At 43.0% G+C, this 12410-nt stretch overlaps 1 protein-coding gene across 2 annotated transcripts; it reads left to right on the top strand.

Annotated features, from left to right (window-relative positions):
- The first annotated feature begins 93 nt into the window (after positions 1 to 93).
- On the top strand, positions 94 to 10585 carry LOC115169008 (SRSF protein kinase 2). 2 transcript variants are annotated; one of them, XM_029724608.1, is made up of 12 exons: positions 94 to 484; positions 4211 to 4314; positions 5647 to 5776; positions 5856 to 5943; positions 6255 to 6342; positions 6458 to 6564; positions 6707 to 6872; positions 7083 to 7159; positions 7573 to 7680; positions 7954 to 8023; positions 8144 to 8236; positions 9983 to 10585. In XM_029724608.1, exons 1-12 carry the CDS (start codon positions 432 to 434, stop codon positions 10165 to 10167), a joined length of 1269 nt encoding a protein of 422 aa, XP_029580468.1. In that variant the 5' UTR covers positions 94 to 431; the 3' UTR covers positions 10168 to 10585. The 2 variants fall into 2 exon arrangements, with proteins under 2 accessions (XP_029580468.1, XP_029580467.1); XM_029724607.1 differs by lacking the exon at positions 7573 to 7680 and having other exon boundaries at positions 249 to 484.
- Positions 10586 to 12410: the final 1825 nt, after the last annotated feature.

Here is a 12410-nt window from a genome sequence, read left to right on the forward strand (position 1 = left end):
TTCTTTGTTAGTACTTTTATCTAATTTTATTTTTTTATGAGGTGAAGCATTTTGTTACTTGCATTGAAAAGGTATTATTATTATTCCTTGTTTTGATATGTCATACTGTACAGGTATTTGCACATGGTGGAAAAAGGGGTGCCTTGGCGTTCCTGTGAGATCATGAACTGTTGGACTGGGGTCGTTAAACTCCCCAGTAACCCCACACAGCTGCCATTTCCTCTTCCCTCTACCCCTTTCACAGCTGTGGAGAGATATACAACAGAGTGGGGGGTGAAGGGAAGAAAGAGCAAAAGAAGAGGACAGAGAGAGAGAGTTGGGGGGGTTGGGGATTTCCATGTTTAGACCTGGCCGGCTCCTCATACATAAACACTGCTGACTGGTCACAGGCAGCCAGAGTCCTACTGTATACAGGCTCTGTATACTCAGTCATGGAGAGGAATACGTGCTCAGCTCAGACTTCTGTACAGTTGACTCAAAAAACGTAAGTATCATCTGTTCTCACTTTAAGTATGCCAGATCTAGAACAGTACACTGACATGATTATTACTAATTGAAAGGTGCAGCTCTCAACCTGTAACCTGGCTGCCCACTAAATTGTCAGTGAGACTCACCTGTTACTCATAGCAAGTCACATAGTCAATGAGTGGAAGCTTTGTATCTTTTTAATTAAGAAATATTTTTGAGGAACAGGTCTTAACCAGAGGACTTTAACCCTGTGTGTGGTTTGTTAGCTAGCCTGGTGCCAGTCTCTTTAGCTAACATTACACTCCTTGCCACTCCTTGTCATTGACAAGGAGACCAGCCTTTCTGCCATCTTCAAATATGAACATTCTAACATTACTGAGATTGAGGAGAACAGAGGAGCTGATCCTGATTCGATAACCCTCACAGCTATCCTCCAATCACAACGATTATCCAAATATTATACAATGGGTGGGTCTAATCCTGAATGCTGATTGATTAAAACTGCATTCCAGCCGGTGTCTATTCCACAAGTTACCACCGGCTAAATCTATGACGCTAAAATGCCTATTTACTCTGTTCCATCTGACTGTGCAATCCACTGTCTCATCAGCTATTTATAAACATGATCTCAACTATAAAAATCATCTAGACATTATCTTACATTTCTTTTAGACTAACATTTAGTTTTCAACATATTTGTATACACTTTGATGTCTGTCTCTCCAACATTTGCAACGTTATTTCAATATTCAAATTCGATCTCTACTTGTACCATAGTAATGAACGAGTCTGGAATCAAGACAAGACAGACAGGCAGTGTTTCTCAACCAGTCAAAATCATGAATCAGCTGGCATCATTTTTATGGATATATACAAAGAAATGTCAATTGAAAAAAGGTCAAATGAAACAAAGTGCAGCAAGTTTGCCATCTTTCCAGCTTCAGTTTGAAGTGATTGTGTTATCTGTGTTGTTGGCTAGCTCTTTTGAACAACAGTGTCCTGACGAGTGAGCATATGTTTTATGCCAGGCAAAATCACACCTCATTAACTCATTGTTAGGGATGTATCCAAATAAATGTCTCTAGAAAACAGCTTCAACAAATGCAAATGAAGCTACTTTGCTGTTATTCTGGCTTTTTGACGTGACTGTAAATTAGCCGTAGTTGACTATATAGCAATCAAGAGATAAGAAAGTTGCCAGCCAGTATGGCAATGGAACATCTCGAACGACTGGGTCGCGTCCATAGATACAGAACAAAAAGACTGAATGACTGTGTCGCATCTCTAGCAACTGAACCGATAGAATGAACGACCAGCCCTAGATTTGTGACGGGACTCTATCTTCGGGACTATATCTTGTGGAAGGATTAAATAGTATGAATAAATTCATAAAATGTTTTTAATGAAAATATGTCAATCATTATTTGAATATGTTGGTAACCCGTTGTATAAAAGTGATAATGCCCTCGAAGCCGGTGTTTGGAGGATATATTGGCAACACCCGGGCCAACCTATCCTCCAAACACCGGCTTCAAGGACATCATCACTTAATTGGTACTGGATAACTATTTTTCACCACAGAACATGTTGGTACCTGGTTGCTAAGCAACCATCTTTTTTGTCCAGATGATACCAATCTGTCAAAAGTTGCTAGCTGTAGTCTAACTTCTCAAACTAAATACATTCCAACCACAAAACCTGTCTGGTTTGATTGTAAGCCTCATAATACAATAACTTGCCTAGTTAACAGCTAAATGTTTGTTTTTGACTTTGTTATAATTATAGTTCTATTTTTGAGGTTCCACATTTTTTCATGTAAAATATTAATGTTATTATTTCCATCGACCAATGAGCAACTCCGCCATAAACCCAGCTGCATAATGAACATTGACATTGCCTCAAGGCCAGTCTCTTTGGCAATGACATGGAGAGGCAAGAAGTTGAATGTTAGCTAAAAAGACTTGTACCCAGACTAGTTGTTGGCCTCAGTAAAGGGAAACCAATTTATAGCTTGACTCTAACCTTTTTTTCCATGGCCAAAGAGGCAGGGGCTCCATGTATAGCTTGCCTGGCACACAATGAGAATGTGTGCATTATTTTAGTGCCTGTGGAGGTGAATGACAGTTTAGAGTTTCACTGGGTCTGTCACAGTGTCAAGGACCTGGGCCAATGTCCACGCTCTGAACTGGAGCCACAACATTCTGAGAGACTGTCCTGGAGAGGATATTTGACTATAAATAAATGATTCAGAAAAGGAGCAATAATTGACAAATCTACACAAGACAATATTTATAGTACACTAACCTGATACAGTATATCCTAATGAATTTGACCTTTACCTCTTTTACGGAGGGTCACAGTGAGGTACATGTAGTCAGTGGTGATTTTAGCATGTAAATCTTGGTGGGGCAAAAAATAAATAATATGTGGGATGCTTGCCAGCAAAGCCACTACACAACACAATACAACACTAAACAATACATTAATTGCACTATAACGGTGACAAATGGTGCCCACAAACTGTTAGGTCCTACATAAAGCTGTCCCAACTTCTTTCCACTGCTACACCTGGTTATCAGCGGAGCCTTGTCTGGCAGCGAAACAGTTCATTCAGCCTCATTTACTGCCAGGGTGAGGCACATGGGCTAGTAACAGCTTACTACACAACATACACTTAGTATTACTTTCCTAGCAACAGTATACATATCTCCCTGGCATATTATGTAATTTTTACAGTAGCATACAAGACATTTTTGGACTCACCTTGTTGTGCTGTGCTCACTTGAACAGGAAGGTGGCGGTCCTTCGTGGGCAAATTTTGTCATCAAAGTCTGGCTTTATGGTGCTTTCAAGACAACTGGGTTGAATCATGATGACATCATTGATCTTTAGGTTGTAGCTCTAGAAAGAGGCCCGAGTTCCCGACTAACAATTCCGAGTTGGATGACGGTTCAAAATGTATTTCCCAGTCGGAGCTCGTTTTTTCCGGAATTCCCAGTTGTCTTGAACTCACTGAAGTCAAGTTTTCGCAGTTGCGAGTTAACAGTTGTTTTGAGCTCGGCACAAATCATGCTTCATTGACAGCATGGCCAATGTTGAATGTTTATCATTTTAAACTTGGAAAATAGACACTTAATCCCAGAGTTGGGACCACACAGCCACTGCACTGAATAGCAGGCTAGTGATTTATTTGCTACGCTTGCAGTTAGCCACTGTCACTGATTCCTTCCAAACCACTCATTGTTGAATTTGCGATTTCTACCCTGTTGTGTAATGTTTATGTCCAATGGCCGATGAGCACCGAAACATTTTATCTATAATTTCTCTTCGTTATTTCTCTTCATATGACATGGATTAAACAGGATTTGCCAGTAGATTGTCAACTTAATTAATTTTTTTATTCTGAATTTTTGGGCAAAAAATGTGCCGCTCAAAATGATAGAAATTATAGATAAAATGCCCTGAATGACGGGTTAGTCCATCTGGCTGTAGACTATAGTGGCACGTCTATTAAACGTCTGAGACCCATTCTGAGTTCTGTCGGCTGGGTATCCATTTGAACAGCCAGGGAAGTGTCTAAAAGTAGTCTCACCCTGTCTGCTCCCAGCAACCCGACACTGAATTAGACACAGAGGGGTCACATCTCTGCCCTGTGTGGGATCAGATAGGTTGACAGTGTGTACAGTGTGTAGACAGTATGTGTCTGTGTGTAAGTGTATTAGCATGTGTATGTTTGTCGCAGCAGTAAACCTGGGACATCCAATGGACTTGACAAGCTGAGTCGTTTGGAACAGCTAGAGCCAGAGGAGTCACTGGACAGAGAGGACCCCCGAGAATACTGCCATGGTCTGATATGGGTCTACTCTCTCTGTCTTTCTCCTTACATGTCTTGTTGTCCTATTCACTCCCTTCCAGCATACACATAGTCTGTTTCAACATAGTATTTACTGTGTTGAGTACTGTGTTTACACAGTAAATACAGTAGTTGGAGGCCTTCCGTGGCCTCCAGACGAGCTTCAATGCCATACAACTTTCCTTCCGTGGCCTCCAACTGCTTTTAAATGCTAGTAAAACTAAATGCATGCTCTTCAACTGATTGCTGCCCGCACCCGCCCGCCCGACTTGCATCACTACTCTGGACAGTTCTGACTTAGAATATGTGGACAATTAAAAATACCTAGGTGTCTGGTTAGACTGTAAACTCTCCTTCCAGACTCACATTAAGCATCTCCAATCCAAAATTAAATCTAGATGTGGCTTCCTATTTTGCAACAAAGCCTCCTTCACTCATGCTGCCAAACATACCCTCGTAAAACTGACTATCCTACCGATCCTTGACTTCGGCGATGTCATTTACAAAATAGCCTCCAACACTCTACTCAGCAAACTGGATGTAGTCTATCACAGTGCCATCCGTTTTGTCACCAAAGCCCCATATACTACCCACCACTGCGACCTGTATGCTCTCGTTGGCTGGCCCTCACTACATATTCGTCGCCAAGCCCACTGGCTCCAGGTCATCTATAAGTCTTTGCTAGGTAAAGCCCTGCCTTATCTCAGCACACTGGTCACCATAGCAGCACCCACCCGTAGCACGCGCTCCAGCAGGTATATTTCACTGGTCACCCCTAAAGCCAACTCCTCCTTTGGTCGTCTCTCCTTCCAGTTCTCTGCTGCCAATGACTGGAACGAATTGCAAAAAACACTGAAGCTGGAGTCATATCTCCCTCTCTAACTTTAAGCATCAGCTGTCACAGCCAATCTGTAAATAGCACACCCAACTACCTCATCCCCATATTGTTATTTATCCTCTTGCTCTTTTGCACCCAGTATCTCTACTTGCACATCATCATCTGCACAACTATCACTCCAGTGTTAATGCTAAATTTGTAATTATTTTGCCTCTATGGCCTTTTTACTGCCTTACCTCCCTATTCTTCTACATTTGCACACACTGTACATAGATTTTTCTATTGTGTTATTGACTGTACGTTTGTTTATGTGTAACTCTGTATTGTTGTTTTTGTCGCACTGCTTTGCTTTATCTTGGCCAGGTCGCAGTTGTAAATGAGAACTTGTTCTCAACTGGCCTACCTGGTTAAGTAAAGGTGAAATAAAAAAAATAAAATAAAAAGTTGTAGTAATAACTATTTGCTATCATCCTGTATGTTTCAATAGGGGGGTACCACCCTGTTCACATTGGAGACACCTTCAACAGGAGATACCAGGTTCTGTCTAAGTTGGGCTGGGGATACTTCTCCACTGTATGGCTCTGCTTGGACCTCAGGTTCATTCACTATGTTGCTGTGTGAGGATTTACTCAAATATCTCCTTCTTGTCATATAGGAAAATCTCCAGTGTGATTAAAACAGTCTCTGTATGTGCAGGTTGGGCAGGCGAGTGGCCGTGAAGGTATTGAAGAGTGGAGAAGGATTCACACAGGCTGGGCAAGATGAACTGACTCTGCTACGCTGTGTGAGTCTCCCTTCTTGTCTCTCTTCTTTGTCTTTGTCTTTCTCTGCTTCCTCTATCACTTTCTCATCCTCACCCCTAACTCTTCTCTAAGGGCAATAGGGCATACATGAACAACACTTTTTGCTCTTAGTCCACATGTTATTTATCTGTCACTACCACTTATTCACATCCACCCATGCTTTCATGGTTCATTATTTTTCTTCCTTGTCTCATACAGACCCATCTCTCTCTGTTTAAACAAGTACTCGACCAGCATAGTCCGGATCCTGACTCTGACCTCTCTCACCCGCCTCTGCCTCTCACCCCCTCAGGCCAGTGGTCCCACTGCTCGTCACCTCCAAAGCCGGAGGATAGTCCAACTGCTGGATGAGTTTAAGATAGCTGGGGTCAACGGGGTTCGTATCCTTTCTCAGACTGCATAGTCATGACACACACACACACACACGCACACAAACCTGCAGCAAAATCTGACGCCGTAGGGAGTGTGTTTGGTTCCTTGACCTCCTGTGTGTAGATGTATGCCTAGTGCTGGAGCTGCTGGGACCAGACCTCCGCTGTTGGCAAGTCTGTTTTGGAAACCCAGGGCTATCGCTGTCTTGGGTCAAACAGGTCATTGCTCAGGTAAAAGAGTGACAGAGTTTATAGTATGAGATGAGTAGAAACAGCTGGGCTGTCATTATCGAATCACTACATTAATGAATGCATCTTTAGTTTGATGCAGGAGTTGTTTGGAGTTCACAGTGCCATCACTCTTTCCCTGTAGGTTCTTCAAGCATTGGACTACCTGCACACACAATGTAAAATCATCCACACGGACATCAAGCCTGAGAATGTACTGTTATGTTTGGAGGAGCAGAACCCAAAACAGACAGCAGGGGGCAGTGCCTGTCCATACCCTGGGAAAGATGCCAAGTCAAGGAGCACAGCAGGTAGTGTTCACTGTCCAGCTACAGATGTTATAGAACTCTGTAAGGTCATATGACTGAGTGGACCAGAAAATGAATCTGTTTACTGTACATCAAGGCTAGTATTCTGTTTCTATGTCACTTCAGATTGTCTGTATCCAGTATGCTGTTGAAGTGTTTAAATCAGATCATAACCCTGTACTGTATGTTGTTTATCTCTTACTGTCTATTCAGAGAAGGACCTGGTCACTCCCATCAGTCTGAAGGAAATCACAGTAAAGATTGCTGACCTGGGAAGCTCCTGTTGGGTGGTGGGTATGATCAGTCAGTCAGCGGTTGTGAAATAGCGTCCCCCATGCACTTACTGCAAATGCCTCATTTACTAATTTCATGTTGTACATTGCTCTCTGTTACTCTTTTTTTGTATAGTCATTAGCACAGTAAACATGACCCAATTTTAGCTCCAAGAAGCAGCCAATTTCAAAAACCGCAAAAGTAGATTGTGCTGATTTATTGGTGCGTGGAACCATGTCGCACGCCATAGTTTAAAAACTCAGTGGGTAGCGCTAAAACATTGACGTCATATCTGAATTCCGACATCTTAATGAACCGTTGCCATTCGTATTCAGTGGTTGGTTACAAAATAAGAGTAACTAATGTGGGATACCGCCCTGGGGTCAGGACTGTATTTCACACGCTGCCTTTGCTCTGTGTGACATTCCAGTACAAACATTTCTGTGAGGAAATCCAGACCCGTCAGTACCGCTCACTAGAGGTTCTATTGGGCTCTGACTATGGCCCACCAGCAGACATCTGGAGTGTAGCCTGCATGGTAAGAGAGACAACCACCATACAACCAACACATCAGCTACAACACTTATAGTCTGCATCTGTTTGCAGATTCACTGAAGTAAAACCATGTTATCTCCTGTCTCCTCTGATTCACTTGCATCACTTAACTCTTGTGCCGTTCAGTTACCCTTCCAGTCTACCAGCACGCTTTACATCAAGACAAATTCACCCACTCCTTTCGCACTAAGCTTAATAGATAGATGCCACTACAGAATAGTTCCAGGCAATTCAATTATTCTTCTTTTTATTCTAGGCTTTTGAGTTGGTCACTGGGGATTCATTATTTGAGCCCAAAGCTGGGAAGACCTTTTCTTTAGAGGAAGGTATGTCGATATTAGGCGTGACAAATATTGACATAGGATTCAATGGAGATAACATTGTGTCCACTTTGTGACTTTTGCATAATTGTTTATCCAGTGGGGTTTTGGTTCTGTTCCCTCCAGACCACATCGCTCACATAATAGAGCTCCTTGGCAAAGTCCCAGCAGCAGTAGCCTTGTCTGGCAAGTATTCCATGGAGTACTTCAATCGCAAAGGTGAGTGAAGGATTTGCGTTGAAAATCATCAATTGTTACAACGTAGAGAAAGGACTTTTTGATGTAAATGTTGCAGATTCTCATTTTTTTATATATTTTTTTATTATTATTTATTTTGTTGTGGTAATTTACCAATTTTTCTCCCCAATTTCGTGATAACCAATTGGTAGTTACAGTCTTGTCCCATCACTGTGTAGCGGGTTTCTTATGCACCACAGGAGAACCAAGAAATGAAGAGCGACACCACGGCTGTCTTTTAGGCTTTTATGTTGATCTGCAATAGTATTGTGAAAAGACAGGACAGGAACACATCAGTCTCCAATGCCCCACCTGACAAGTTGTTCTTTCTCTCTCAGTGTTTTCTCAGACTCTCACAATCACACTCATACATAAAGCCATAATGTATAGTATAAAATAATAACCAGTCCTTAATACAAAGAATGTATAATCTTAATTCTTAGACAATAGAACCATACCTGCAATAGTATTGTGAAAAGACAGGACAGGAACACATCAGTCTCCAATGCACCACCTGACAAGTTGTTCTACACAGGAGCATGAAGAAAGGTAAAACACATATCCTATCTCACATCTCCAATACATTGCTAGGTGCTTTCAGTGTTGACAGTACCAAAATACAACAACTCATGTACAAAACCACTGCAACACAAACAAGTTACAACGTAAAATTGCCTTAGAGGGCAAAAACTACATCCCCCATAATGCAACACCATCACTAGTTGGCAGCTCAGCTAGCCGTCTGCATCACAGAAAGAAAGGCATGCTAGCTAGCAACACTTTTAGCACTCTGTAACTATATTAATAACAACAATAAAACTCTGAAAGTTACGTGTTTCGATAGTCTAACATCCCCTTATAACAATATCTACAGCATTAACCTTGGGACGTTTTATTTATTTCACGTTACGGACTTCTACAAAGGAGTAATCTGCAACCCGTACCTTTCTCTCTCAGTGTTTTCTCAGACTGAGGAGAGCGGGAGCTATGGGTAGTACCAGGGTGTTAGTAGGTGACGTAAGCACCCAGATAAAATAAAATACATTTAATGAAACAAAACCTGAAGATGTTAACATCATTCAGCTACTGTAGCTGCCTACCTAACATCAACAGGCATCACCAGTAGCGCAACAATTAAAATTAGAAACCAAAAGTAAAGTTCCTGGCGATCATAGCGATCTGACTCCCCCCTTCTGTCTGAACTTGGAATATTCCTGTTCGCGAGAGACATGCTTCCTCTGAAACACGACCCTGCCAAGCCGCACTGCTTCTTGACACACTGCTGTCCATACCCTGGGAAAGTTGCCAAGTCAAGGAGCACAGCCGCACCAATGTGTCAGAGGAAACACCGTCCAGCTGGCAACCGAAGTCAGCTTGCAGGCGCCCCACCCGACACCATGAGTCACTAGAGTGCAATGAGACAAGGAAAACCTGGCCGGCCAAACCCTCCCCTAACCCGGACGACGCTGGGCGATTTGTGCACCGCCTCATGGGTCTCCTGGTCACGGCCGGCTGTGACACATCCTGGGATCGAACCAGGATCTGTAGTGACGCCTCAGACCGCTGCATCACTCGGGAGGCCCCCTTGCAGATGCTCATTTTGACAAATCATAGTATACTTTTTTTGTGAAGTCAAACCTACAAAGAATGCATTTTCTTTCCAAGTCACAAAGCTCTCTTTTATTTACCTCCACTGTCTTTCCTCCTCTCTATCATGTGTTCTCCCAGGTGACATGCGTCATATCGGAGTGCTGCGGCCCTGGGGTCTATATGAGGTGTTGGTGGAGAAATACCACTTCATGCTGAAGGAGGCCTCTCTGTTCTCTGACTTCCTGTTGCATATGTTGGACTTCCAGCCGGAGAGGAGGGCCAGTGCTGCCCAGTGTCTCCTGCACCCATGGCTTAGCTCCTGAACCCTGGCTCTGGAGCCAACTTGATACCAAGCTAGTAGATAAATGTGTTATATAAATGTGTTATGCAGAGACAAACACAGTGGTGCTGAGTCACTAAGACTACGGGAAGGATAGACAGTATACATTTTGCCAATTGGCTCGATGCCAATGTTCCGGGTGAAATATACTATTTTATGTTCATTCATTAAGTAAGACTAGATTTGTCTCTTCTGATAAACTTATGGGGCATTTGATTATCTGTAGTGTAATGAATGTATGAAGTACAAACTTATATAAGTGTTGTATGATTTACTGAAATGTAGTACTTGTGCTCAAGACTTTCCACAGCTGTGCTGCACAGTGCACTGCGCCAATGGTACTACTGTATATTTGTAGTTATTTTTTACAGCATACAATAAATCATGTTTTGCTAGAAATGTATTGTTTCCATTGCCTCTTTTGGGCTTACATCTGCATGCCTTTTCTTTTTCGTCTACTTGTAGTTTCCCCAAGATGATGGTAGGTACTTAGTGCAAGATGGCGTTGACAGAGATGGTCGCCTCGCTTCGAGTCCTTAGGAAACTATGCAGTATTTTGTTTTTTTATGTATTATTTCTTACATTGTTAACACAGGAAATCTTAAGTCTTATTACATATAGCCGGGAAGAACTATTGGATACAATAGTGTCACGTCCTGACCCTTGTAAGATGTCATTTTCTATAGTAGAGTAGGTCAGGGTGTGACAGGGGGTGTTTTTGGGTGGTTTTCTTGTTATCTGTTTCTATGAGGTTTTCTAGGTTTCTATTTCTATGTTGGGGTATTTCTCATTGTCTCTAATTGGAGATCATATTTATGTAGGGGCTTTTTCCACTTGTGTTTGTGGGTTGTTCATTTTTGAGTAGTGTGTATTTCTCTCTGCGTCACGGTTTGTTTTGTTGTTTCAAGTATTTGGTGTATTGCAACGTTTCACGGTAATATTAAATATGTGGAACTACAACCATTCTGCGCTTTGGTCCGATCCTTTAAACAGCCGTGACAAATAGCGACGTCAATTTACCAACATTACGATCCCGAAGCAGATCCTCTGTTTGGACCACCACCCAGGACAATGGACCTAATCCCAGAAGCCGACCCAAAAGAACGGCGCTGCAGATGGAGGGGCAGACGGAGCGGCTTCCTGGTCAGGCTCCGTAGACATGCACATCGCCCACCGCTCCCGAGTATACTACTCGCCAATATCCAGTCTCTAGACAACAAGGTAGATGAAATTCGAGCAAGGGTTGCCTTCCAGAGAGACATCAGAGATTGTAACATTCTCTGTTTCACGGAAACATGGCTCTCTCGGGATATGTTGTCGGAATCTGTTCAGCCACCGAGCTTCTCCATTCATCGCGCCGACAGAGATAAACTCCTCTCTGGGAAGAGGAAGGGCGGGGGTGTATGCTTCATGATTAACGACTCATGGTGTAATCATAACAACATACAGGAACTCAAGTCCTTCTGCTCACCCGACCTAGAATTCCTTACAATCAAATGGCGGCCATATTATCTCCCAAGAGATAGATAACAACATCGATTTATACACTGACTCGGTGAGTGAGTTTATAAAGAAGTGCATTGGAAATGTTGTACCCACTGTGACTATTAAAGCCTACCCTAACCAGAAACCGTGGATGGATGGCGGCATCCGCACAAAACTGAAAGCGTAAACCACCGCATTTAACCATGGAAAGAGGTCTGGGAATATGGCTGAATATAAACAGTGTAGTGGCAATCAATCAAGCAAGATAAAGTGAAGTCACAATTCAACGGCTCAGACACGAGACGTATGTGGCAGGGTCTGCAAGAAATCACGGACTACAAAAAGAAAACCAGCCACGTCACAGACACCGACGTCACGCTTCCAGACAACCTAAACACCTTCTTTGCTCGCTTTGAGGATAATACAGCGCCACCGTCGTGGCCCGCTAACAAGGACTGCACCCCCCCTTTCCTTCTCCGTGGCCAACGTGAGTAAAACGTTTAAAACGTGTTAACCCTCGCAAGGCTGCTGGCCCAGACGGCACCGTTAGCCGCGTCCTCAGAGCATACGCAGACCATCTGGCTGGTGTGTTTACGGACATATTCAATCGCTCCCTATCCCAGTCTGCTGTCCGCACATGCTTCAAGATGGCCACCATTGTTCCTGTACCCAAGAAGGCAAAGATAACTGATCTAAATGACTACCGCCCCATAGCACTCACTTCTGTCATCATGAAGTGCT

Source organism: Salmo trutta, chromosome 30, assembly GCF_901001165.1.
Source record: "Salmo trutta chromosome 30, fSalTru1.1, whole genome shotgun sequence".
Taxonomy (NCBI): Eukaryota; Metazoa; Chordata; class Actinopteri; order Salmoniformes; family Salmonidae; genus Salmo; species Salmo trutta.